General features: G+C 43.4%; 1 protein-coding gene across 1 annotated transcript; it reads right to left on the reverse strand.

Moving 5' to 3' along the window:
• Nucleotides 1-4,361: 4,361 nt before the first annotated feature.
• On the reverse strand, nucleotides 4,362-7,190 carry LOC121546715 (thyrotropin-releasing hormone receptor-like). The gene is made up of 3 exons (XM_041857950.1): nucleotides 7,109-7,190; nucleotides 6,075-6,936; nucleotides 4,362-5,567 (listed from the first exon to the last, which is right to left on the reverse strand). Exons 2-3 carry the CDS (start codon nucleotides 6,867-6,869, stop codon nucleotides 5,154-5,156), a joined length of 1,209 nt encoding a protein of 402 aa, XP_041713884.1. The 5' UTR covers nucleotides 6,870-6,936; nucleotides 7,109-7,190; the 3' UTR covers nucleotides 4,362-5,153.
• Between the last annotated feature and the right edge of the window lie 4,946 nt (nucleotides 7,191-12,136).

A 12,136-nucleotide genomic window follows, 5' to 3' on the forward strand; every position in this document is an offset into this window, starting at 1 on the left:
ATAATTTTAGTAAGTTGGACATCTGAAAGACACACATAGCCTATACCAAGAATGAAATGTTCAGTTTAGTGGGGAGATAAGACAACTTTAAATATTTATTACTATAAATTGCTTATTCATATGCACCTCAGAACCTACTGAAAAGAGATGTAAAACTCCCCCCCGTTTCCTCCCTTTCTCAGGCCATTCTCTGTCACCTACCCCACCTTACCTCTGTTTATTAAAGCCACAATATATAAGATTCATATGCACCTCAGAGCATACTGAAAAGAGATCTAAAACAAATGAAATGTGCTTAGTGAGTCTTTGCTGAAGAAATTCATTTTCATTGCCATCAAAATGGCCATTGCAGTGGCCTTGAGAACAATTATTGAGACTGCAATGGGTGCTCTCACAGACTTGATTATGTCTGGTGGGTCTGATTGCCCAAATATGAAGTACATGCCTTTGGGTTTCTTTCCTCTTTGGTGTTCATGTCTACTAAACGTCTGAAATATAAACCTCTAAAATCAACTAATACTTTGCAATGATCCTATACTGTCTGCTTCTCCTCATCTTACTTCCTCTCAGCCTTCTTCTAGCTCTTCTTCATCCTTGTATGCTTCTCAAAAAAATGTCATCTATAGTATACTGTACATACTGTTCACACAGCGATTTCATTCAAAGAAACTGTAGACAACGCTGAAAACGATCTTCTGTTAGAAACAGAGTGATAAAATACATAAGGTTTAACTGTCGGACGTGAGCAGTAACAGATATAGACAACTGAATGAAGGCTTGTTTCTCAGTGTTACCTCAGTACATGATATTCCAGGCAATGCATAATTCATATTCAGACAGGGGAGAGGATTAATAACCATGAAATGAAAAAATAGAAAGAGTCCATTTGAGTGGACTCTTCAGTGCTGCATAATAGACATCCTGAAAACCAAAACAGATATGATTCACCTCTCCATACAGAATGGCTATTGTCTGTCTCTGCTGAGCCTTTGATTGTGCTGGTTTTAATCCTAATAGTGAGGAGGCAGACACCCTTGAGGGGTAAGAGGTGGATGAATGACTTCCATCCCTATCATAGTGAGGCTTAGTAGGCTACATGTGAAAGGCATGGCACAGAAGAGTGCATTGTTGTCAGAGTTGCTTTGTATAACTACATTAGTAGTCTTACAACACATACAATGCCTTGCAAAAGTATTCATCCCCCTTGGCGTTTTTCCTATTTTGTTGCATTACAACCTGTAATTTAAATGGATTTTTATTTGGATTTCATGTAATGGACATACACAAAATAGTCCGAATTGGTGAAGTGAAATGAAAAAAATAACTTGTTTCAAAAAAGTCTACAAAATAAATAACGGAAAAGTGGTGCGTGCATATGTATTCACCCCCTTTGCTATGAAGCCCCTAAATAAGATCTGGTGCAACCAATTACCTTCAGAAGTCACATAATTAGTTAAATAAAGTCCACCTGTGTGCAATCTAAGTGTCACATGATCTGTCATATGATCTCAGTATATATACACCTGTTCTGAAAGGCCCCAGAGTCTGCAACACCACTGAGCAAGAGGCACCACCAAGCAAGCGGCACCATGAAGACCAAGGAGCTCTCCAAACATGTCAGGGACAAAGTTGTGGAGAAGTACAGATCAGGGTTGGTTTATAAAAAAATATCAGAAACTTTGAACATCCCACGGAGCACCATTAAATCCATTATTAAAAAATTGAAAGAATATGGCACCACAACAAACCTGCCAAGAGAGGGCCGCCCACCAAAACTAACGGACCAGGCAAGGAGGGCATTAATCAGAGAGGCAACAAAGATACCAAAGATAACCCTGAAGGAGCTGCAAAGCTCCACAGCGGAGATTGGAGTATCTGTCCATAGGACCACTTTAAGCCATACTTTAAGCCATACATTCCACAGAGCTGGGCTTTATGGAAGAGTGGCCAGAAAAAAGCCATTGCTTAAAGAAAACAATAAGCAAACACGTTTGGTGTTCGCCAAAAGGCATGTGGGAGACTCCCCAAACATATGGAAGAAGGTACTCTGGTCAGATGAGACTAAAATTGAGCTTTTTGGCCATCAAGGAAAATGCTATGTCTGGCGCAAACCCAACACCATCGGCAGAGACTGGGAAACTGGTCAGAATTGAAGGAATGATGGATGGCGCTAAATACAGGGAAATTCTTTCAGTCTTCCAGAGATTTGAGACTGGGACGGAGGTTCACCTTCCAGCAGGACAATGAACCTAAGCATACTGCTAAAGCAACACTTGAGTGGTTTAAGGGAAAACATTTAAATGTCTTGGAATGGCCTAGTCAAAGCTCAGACCTCAATCCAATTGAGAATCTGTGGGATGACTTAAAGATTGCTGTACACCAGCGGAACCCATCCAACTTGAAGGAGCTGGAGCAGTTTTGCCTTGAAGAATGTGCAAAAATCCCAGTGGCTAGATGTGCCAAGCTCATAGAGACATACCCCAAGAGACTTGCAGCTGTAATTGCTGCAAAAGGTGGCTCTACAAAGTATTGACTTTGGGGGGGTGAATAGTTATGCACGCTAAAGTTTTCTGTTTTTTTGTCTTATTTCTTGTTTGTTTCACAATAAAAAATATTTTGCATCTTCAAAGTGGTAGGCATGTTGTGTAAATCAAATGATACAAACCCCCAAAAAATCAATTTTAATTCCAGGTTGTAAGGCAACAAAACAGGAAAAATCCAAGGTGGGTGAATACTTTCGCAAGCCACTGTATACAGACTAAATGTTGTGGTGCACAGGTTATGCATGGCCATGGCTGGGTATGAGTGTCTACCCTGCCATCAATGTTCAAATCATATAATCAAAATAACATTTTCTTATCAGTTTGGATCAATGATGCACTACCCACATTATGTTGCAGTATGTGAACAAATAGTCTACATTAAAGTCTAAAAGTTTGACTCAAACGTCTTGCAGTCAGAATACCCTCCTTTTCATTCTATTCTTTCTATTTTAGTCGCTGCAGGCATTTTATAGTAATATTCATGAATGTGAACTATGTAGCTATTCTTACCTGATGCAAATCTTTTGAAAAAACTATCTCCCTAGAAACCTCTTAAAATTCAGCAGTACCACCCCCCCACCCCCCCCCCCCACCCCCCCCTGTGCAAAGCATACTAAATTTAAATTTTATTGAGCAAACCCTGTCTGAGAGAAAGGCTGCTAAAACCTTGTGCGTGATTCAACCTAGTTATCTTGGTTTCTGAGAAAGAAGCTCATAGCACAAGGGGGATTAAAATAGACAATGAACCGTAGGAATTACCCCTCTCTGGCTTTAAATGTAGAGCTTGATGAGAAAGGAATGGCTCTTATAATGTCTGAAAGACTGGAAGAAAACTCTTCAGCCCATAACCAGAATCCATAAATACTAATTAGGTTCAGCAGAACACAATGTAAATTGATGTTTGTTGTAGTATGGATACTCCTCCATTGTTTATGACTGACTATGATCATCACTGAGGCTGTGTGAAGACGACGGTGCTGTATCCTGGCAAGCATCTAAAGCAGAGCAGAGCTGCGTAAAAATCTGTGATCTGGCAGGTCCCAGTATAGAACCACTATTTACCAAGCACAGCATTACTGTCAAACTAACTGACACTGTTGAAGGGAAGGGGGGGCATCACAATGCAAACTGAAAGGGAATGTTTAGCTGATAAATGTATGCTTTCAGGGGAAATGTTAGAGGAGGGCAATTAATAAACTGGAATTTGAAAAAGTATTGAATAGAATCTTTGTCTAAGCCTCTAAATATATTTTCCTTCTTCGAAATGGGTCAATTTGAATGCAAATCTATAAAAGCCGTTTTAACATCTTGGTGGGAAATCAAACATGCACAGATTATAGAGGGAAAGAACTAAAAGACAGAGTAGACAAAACAATGTTATAGACCTGAAATAGCCCACGTTTCAGTGATTGCAGCCAAAGATTTGAGCTGTGTGTTGTTGGCGCTGTTCCCTGGGGTGGTGCTGAAATTGACGGATGTCAAACTTGACTTGTGTTCATTACCTACAGGATCTCAAACTGACTGGTGGTGTATGGACCTAGTAAACAAATGGGATGTTTTGAAAACAATTTGATGTACATGCCAATGTAAAGCTGGATATTTCTACTGCACTCCATACAGTTTTTGAATGTTTGAGTTTCAGATTCTATAAACAATCAGGCCAGCTGCCTCCCAGTTTCCATTACTTAACTTTATGGCAAATAACTTGTTGTTGTTTGCCTACTCGCTCTTCCACAAATATTGGACAACAGCATGTTGGTTGGTCGCCTTTAATTCAATTAATTGCTACAATTAATCACAAAAATCAAGTCCCCAAAAAGCCATGACTGTTACGGAATATCTGAACATTGTTACAACCGGTATGAGAAAGTGCTGTATTTGAAAATGCAAAAAAGCTATATGCAATATATTAACAAAACATTCTATCTTAAACACTTTCACATTTTACAACAGGATTTACATGCTTCAATGTACATAGACCAAAACAGATACTGTACAGTGTGATGAGCGCAATAGTTTCAGTGGTTTCAAGAGGCCAATATCAAACAAACCCACAATCTGCATGAAGGTTTTTTGATAATATTAGTCATGTGACATTCAAGCTGACACTCAAGTCTTTACTTCTAGTAAATTACTCTATAATAGGAGTTCACAACTCAGAGGCTGCAATCCTGTTGTTTCCGTTTCTACCTGGTTCTTAATTGAGTAATTATTGTTATTGATTGACTAACTAGTCCATCCACCTGCTGCTCTAAGTTTGAATGAGTTTCTGATTAAAATGCAAACATTAAACCCAGGATAGTCTCCAACCCTCATGAGCTCTACAGCCAAACTTTTAGATTGTTTGGTTGACTGAATGTGGGTTTTAAATTTGAAACTCTCTACCTAAATATTAGGTGATATACTGTAGGTTTGGGCTGTGCTATAAGAATGTAAAATATAGCAGATGGTCAATACATTTCAACATTAAATGACAAAGTGTATGTACAAGAAAATAGTACACTAGTACTGACCTTTGACACATATGGCAAAAATACTGTACGTCAAATTAATGGTGCATTCATAAAACCTCATTTTACACAAAGAACTGCTCTCAATTTTGTCCTTCTGTCAGGCAATGCTGAACATGGTGACGGTGTCCCCACACTCATCTGTGAAGTTGACCCTCTTACCACCAGTGTTACCAAAGCTGCTGACATCCTCCTGCTCTGTCTGCTCATGAGTCTCATGGGAAGAGTCCTTCATGACACTGTAATACACTGGCACACTGTACTTGGTAACTTTCTCTGGGTCTTGGCCCTTGCACTTGCAAAGCTTTTTGAAGGCGGCCCGGAACTTCTGAGACATCAGGTTGTAGATGATAGGGTTGATGGCACTGTTGGTGTAGATGCACATGCGGCAGAAGAGCAGGAACCACGTGTTGAGGTAGGGTGGGTCCATGAAAGAGTTGACCACCACCAGTGTCCGGTATGGCATCCAGAGCAGGGAGAAAAGAATCACCACCACTGCTAGCATCTTAGTAACCTAAATTATGGGGAGAAAGAAAATGGTGTTCTAATATTCAGGTTCTTCATAATACTGTAAATGTTACTACAGTGTCATAATAATTGACTCAAAAGTTCCTGGTTGTTTGTTTGACTGATGAAAGGGCCTTTAGGCCTACATTTCAAATTGCAAAGACAAAACCATTTTATTTTTTGGTGTAGAGTGGAACAGTCTAATGATGGTAAACAAAGCTATAATTAATGTAAGGTGATAATAACAGGATGCTATGAACTTTGAAACCATTACTACGAGCCTGCTTCTGTATCCTCCACACTACATTGATGAACTACGCACTAGCCTGCATTGTGTAGATAAACTACACACTACATTTATAAACATTGATAAACTTTCAAAGTGAACATCATTTTTTATATTGTTGCCTAAATTATTTTTTGAACACATTTTGTACACTATTTTGTCAATTTAATAGCCTTTATAAAGCATTGATTACTATTTTCCACAATAATTTACAAATTGTAGCCTTACCTGTTTTCTTGACGTCACTGCACCCTTGTTCGATTTGCCCGACACCTTGACGGTGCTGGTGGAGCGCCCCTGGTGTATAGAACCTTCACTTCTGTCGTTGAGATTGGTTGGCAAGGGGCTCATAAATAATATCCTTGCGATGAGACCGTACAGCACAGTAGCCACAATGAGAGGGAAGACGTAAAACAAAGTAAAGTCTAGAAAGTAAATTGGCATGTAGAGGTTTCTTGAGACACGGTAGCCACAGCTGACAACCACCCCATCGGCGTAGACGGTTTCGTTCGTGTCCACTAAAAAGAACCACATTATGCAGTACAGCGAGGTGAAAACCCATACACAGGCAATTATCCTCTTTGCCCGAGACACGGTGCAAATAAATTGCGCCTTGATGGAGTGGCAGATAGCAATGTAACGCTCAATGGTGAAGGCTGTGATGGAGCAGGATGATACATTGATACCCAGATATTGCAGGTATGTGATACAAAGGCACCCAGCGTAACCGTATATCCAAGAGTCGACTACTTCGGAAATATTCGGTAAACCTGCCGCTAATAGGACGACAAGGTCCGCAATAGCCAGACTGACAAGGTAACAGTTAGTAGGGGTCATCATGTGCTTGGTGCGCAGCACAACCAATACCACCATAATATTCCCCGCTATCCCAACTCCGCATATTATAAGTGCGAGAACAATTGTTATAACTTGTACTTCAATGGAGTTCTGTGGCATATTGGTCAGAACTTCACTCTGTGTGAAATTGAAGACATCTTGAGAGTTGTCAGTAGTATTCTCCATGGTGTTTCACTGTTGGCACCTTTCTTCTGCTTTAATTTGCCTTGAGGTGGAACAGTCAACAAAAAACCTGAAAAAATTAAGATACGAATTATATATAAAAAGGTACTTTTTTTCCCTTCAAAATTTGATAAAAATATGAGTCAATGACTATGTCAATGATCATGTGAGATGACAAAGATATTTGAAATGAAAGAGCTATTATCAAACAATTAGAATGATTGCAAAAAAAGGGCGCTTACCATGGTTAGGAAAGGTCTGAGCTTCATAACTCAAGTCCATCTGATATCCACAGAGACAGTAAAATGACTAGTTGCCCTCTCAGTGGTGCTGTACTACTCCCCCCTCTCTGAACACATACACACACACTCTCTCTCTCTCTCTCTCTCTCTCTCTCTCTCTCTCTCTCTCTCTCTCTCTCTCTCTCTCTCTCTCTCTCTCTCTCTCCCCCCCCCCCTCTCTCTCTCTCTCTCCCTGTGCATCCTCACTTTACTGTATTGTACGGTATGTATAACCTATAAGGAAATGGAACATGCACCTGTAATGTCTGGTGGCGTTTTATTTTCCCTATCAATTTGACAACTGCTGTGACTGTGCTTTACAACATAGTGCAAATTGCAGCAAAAATAGACTACAACTCAGCCTTGTCTAATATCAGCAATGGCCATAGATTTAATGACCCAGTATGTTGACACAATGGGTCCAAAAATGATGCTGTAATGCATGTCCCTTGTTTTTACCATCTAAGGCAAAGTCAAAAGTGCTTTTTATGTTGGCTACTTTGGTGGATACAAATCACAGCCGCCCCCTCTCGCTGTCTACTTTTTGGAAATTGGAACCAGCTATCCTTGGTGTTGTGTATTGCCCCCCACCCCACCCCACTCACTCACTCTCTCTCTCTCTCTCTCTCTCTCTCTCTCTCTCTCTCTCTCTCTCTCTCTCTCTCTCTCTCTCTCTCTCTCTCTCTCTCTCTCTCTCTCTATTTCTCTCTCACTCGCTCTCTCTCCCGATCTCCTTCTCCCCCTCATATTCAGCCACACTTCACACCTCAAACGGTGCAGTGTCCTTACTACTGCTTTGGGCTGTCTGATTAGGTTTGGTCCTATGGGAAAACTGGTTTAATTAACAGCTGCTTTAATACTGTTGGAAGCCCCTCAGCTCTCAGCCAACCTAATCTGGCGTTCTCTCAAACCAAGACAGCACATCTAATAAGCCACTTGGAGCGTATCAGAATAGGCTGCTCCAGCCCTACTATGTCACGGGGTGGACAGAGCTGTCCATGCTATAGCTAATTCTGAGTTGCTTTCCTTCAGTCAAAGATCTCTTCTCTATATACACCAAGTCACTCGGCTCTGTCATATCCTCACATGGTCTCTCCTATCATTGCTATGCGGATGACGTTCAACTACTTTTCTACTTCCCCCCTTCTGCCACCCAGGTGGCGACACCCATCTCTGAGTGCCTGGCAGATATCTCAGCTTGGATGTCGGCCCACCATGTCACGGTCGTTGAATACAGGATTGGACCAAGGTGCAGCGTGAAATGCATACATGTTTATTAACGAAGTTAACACACGACAAAACAACAAAAGCAACGTAACGTGAAGCTCACAATGGCTACACACAAACAAGCCAAACAAGAGTCAAGATCCCACAACATAGGTAGGCAAAATGGCTACCTAAGTATGATCCCCAATCAGAGACAACGATCGACAGCTGCCTCTGATTGGGAACCAAACCTGGCCAACATAGAAATACACCACATAGATTACACATAGAAATTCACACCCTGACCAAACCAACGAGAAACAACAGGCATTTAAAGGTCAGGGCGTGACAGGCCCCCCGTACTCCGGCCGCACCAACCTGACTCATTAGGGGAGGGTCCGGGTGGGCATTCAGCCTCGGTGGCGGCTCCGGCTACGGGCGTGACGTCCTCTCCCTTTCTGCCTCCCCGTTGCACCCCTGGTCCGGTCTGGACCTCGGCGCGATGCTTCCCCTCTCAGTCCTCCCACGATGCACCAAGCCCTGTCTGGACCCTGGTGTGAGAGACCCCGACCCTGGAGAGGGGCTGACGTCTGGGCCTGGACCGGCAATCCTCCCGTGATGCACCAAGCCCTGTTTGGACCCTGGTGTGGGGCTGACGTCTGGTTCTGGAGTGGAGCTGCTGACCGGAGCTGAACTGGACCCCGGTGGAGCGGACTACTCTGCCTCTGGACTGGAGCAGCTGACCGGAGCTGGACTAGGCACCGGTAGAGCGGACTGCTCTGGCACTGGAGTGGAGCAGCTGACCGGAACTAGACTGGGCACCGGTGGAGCGGACTGCTCTGGCACTGGAGTGGAGCAGCTGACCGGAGCACCAGCCTGGCACCAGCCGTACCGGGCTGGGGACACGCACCACTGGTCTGGTGCGAGGAACAGGCACGGGCCGCACCGGGCTGGAAGCACGCACCACTGGTCTGGTGCGGGGAGCAGGCACGGGCCATGCCGGACTGGAGACACGCACCATTGGGTTGGTGCGAGGAGCAGGCACGGGCCATGCCGGACTGGAGACACGCACCACTGGTTTGGTGCGAGGAGCAGGCATGGGCCGTGCCGGACTGGAGACACGCACCACTGGTTTGGTGCGAGGAGCAGGCACGGGCCGTACCGGACTGGAGACACGCACCACTGGTTTGGTGCGGGGAGCAGGTACGGGGCATACCGGGCTGGCGACACGCACCACTGGTTTGGTGCGGGGAGCAGGTACGGGCCGTGTCGGGCTGGAGAGGCGCACTGGTGATACAGCTGCCTCTGATTGGGAACCACACCTGGCCAACATAGAAATACACCACATAGATTACACATAGAAATTCACACCCTGACCAAACCAACGAGAAACAACAGGCATTTAAAGGTCAGGGCATGACACACCACCTCAAGCTCAACCTCGACAAGACGGAGCTGCTCTTCCTCCCGGGGAGCCCGCTGTAGGCTGGACTCTCCGCTTGTGCAATCAAACCCCTTCAACTTATCCAGAAGGCTGCAGACTGCCTGGTGTTCAACCTTCCCAAGTTCTCCCTTGTCACCCCGCTCCTCCACATACTTTCAGTCAAAGCTTGCATCCACTACAATACCATGATACTTGCCTACTGAGCAGCAAGAGGAACTGCCCTCCCAACCTTCAGGCTATGCTCAAACCCTACACCCCAAACCGAGCACTACGTTCTGCCACCTCTGGTCTCTTGGCCCTCCCACCCCTACGGGAAGGCAGCTCCAGCTCAGCCCAGTCCAAGCTCTTCTCTGTGCTGGCACCCCAATGGTGGAACCAGCTTCCCCCTGAAGCTAGGACAGCGGAGTTCCTCCCCATCTTCTGAAAACATCTGAAACCCTACCTGTTCAAAGACTATCTTATTTATTTATTTATTTTTCTATATATATACACTACCGTTCAAAAGTTTGGGGTCACTTAGAAATGTCCTTGTTTTCCATGAAAACATACATGAAATGAGTTTGAATAGGAAATATAGCAAAATGAATAGGAAATTTAGTCATTGACAAGGTTAGAAATAATTATTTTTAATTGAAATAATAATTGTGTCCTTCAAACTTTGCTTTTGTCAAAGAATCCTCCATTTGCAGCAATTACAGCCTTGCAGACCTTTGGCATTCTAGTTGTCAATTTGTTGAGGCAATCTGAAGAGATTTCACCTCATGCTTCCTGAAGCACCTCCCACAAATTGGATTGGCTTGATGGGCACTTCTTACGTACCATACGGTCAAGCTGCTCCCACAACAGCTTAATAGGGTTGAGATCCGGTGACTGTGCTGGCCACTCCATTATAGACAGAATACCAGCTGACTGCTTCTACCCTAAATAGTTATTGCATAGTTTGGAGCTGTGCTTTGGGTCATTGTCCTGTTGTAGGAGGAAATTGGCTCCAATCAAGCGCCGTCCACAGGGTTTGGCATGGCGTTGCAAAATGGAGTGATAGCCTTCCTTCTTCAAGATCCCTTTTACCCTGTACAAATCTCCCACTTTACCACCACCAAATCACCCCCAGACCATCACATTGCCTCCACCATGCTTGACAGATGGCATCAAGCACTCCTCCAGCATCTTTTCATTTGGTCTGCATCACACAAATGTTCTTCTTTGTGATCCGAACACCTCAAACTTCGATTCGTCTGTCCATAACACTCTTTTCCAATCTTCCTCTGTCCAGTGTCTGTGTTCTTTTGCCCATCTTAATCTTTTCTTTTTATTGGCCAGTCTGAGATATGGCTTTTTCTTTGCAACTCTGCCTAGAAGGTCAGCATCCCGGAGTCGCCTCTTCACTGTTGACGTTGAGATTGGTGTTTTGCGGGTACTATTTAATGAAGCTGCCAGTTGAGGACCTGTGAGGCGTCTGTTTCTCAAACTAGACACTGTAATGTATTTGCTCAATTGTGCACCGGGGCCTTCCACTCCTCTTTCTATTCTGGTTAGAGCCAGTTTGCGCTGTTCTGTGAAGGGAGTAGTACACAGTGTTGTACGAGATCTTTAGTTTCTTGGCAATTTCTCGCATGGAATAGCCCTCATTTCTCAGAACAAGAATAGACTGACGAGTTTCAGAAGAAAGTTATTTGTTTCTGGACATTTTGAGCCTGTAATCGAACCCACAATTGCTGATGCTCCAGATACTCAACTAGTCTCAAGAAGGCCAGTTTTATTGCTTCTTTAATCAGCACAACAGTTTTCAGCTGTGCTAACATAATTGCGAAAGGGTTTTCTAATGATCAATTAGGCTTTTAAAATGATCAACTTGGATTAGCAAACACAACGTGCCATTGGAACACAGGACTGATGGTTGCTGATAATGTGCCTCTGTACGCCAATGTAGATATTCCATTAAAAATCAGCAGTTTCCAGCTACAATAGCCATTTACAATTCAATTTGATGTTATTTTAATGGACAAAAAAAAAGTGACCCCAAACTTTTATACGGTAGTTTATACAGTGAGGGAAAAAAGTATTTGATCCCCTGCTGATTTTGTACGTTTGCCCACTGAAAAAGAAATGATCAGTCTATAATTTTAATGGTAGGTTTATTTGAACAGTGAGAGACAGAATAACAACAACAAAATCCTGAAAAACGCATGTCAGAAATGTTATAAATTGATTTGCATTTTAATGAGGGAAATAAGTATTTGACCCCCTCTCAATCAGAAAGATTTCTGGCTCCCAGGTGTCTGTTATACAGGTAACGAGCTGAGATTAGGAGCACACTCTTAAAGGGAGTGCTCCTAATC

The sequence above is a fragment of the Coregonus clupeaformis genome, chromosome 30, assembly GCF_020615455.1.
Source record: "Coregonus clupeaformis isolate EN_2021a chromosome 30, ASM2061545v1, whole genome shotgun sequence".
NCBI classification, from domain to species: Eukaryota; Metazoa; Chordata; class Actinopteri; order Salmoniformes; family Salmonidae; genus Coregonus; species Coregonus clupeaformis.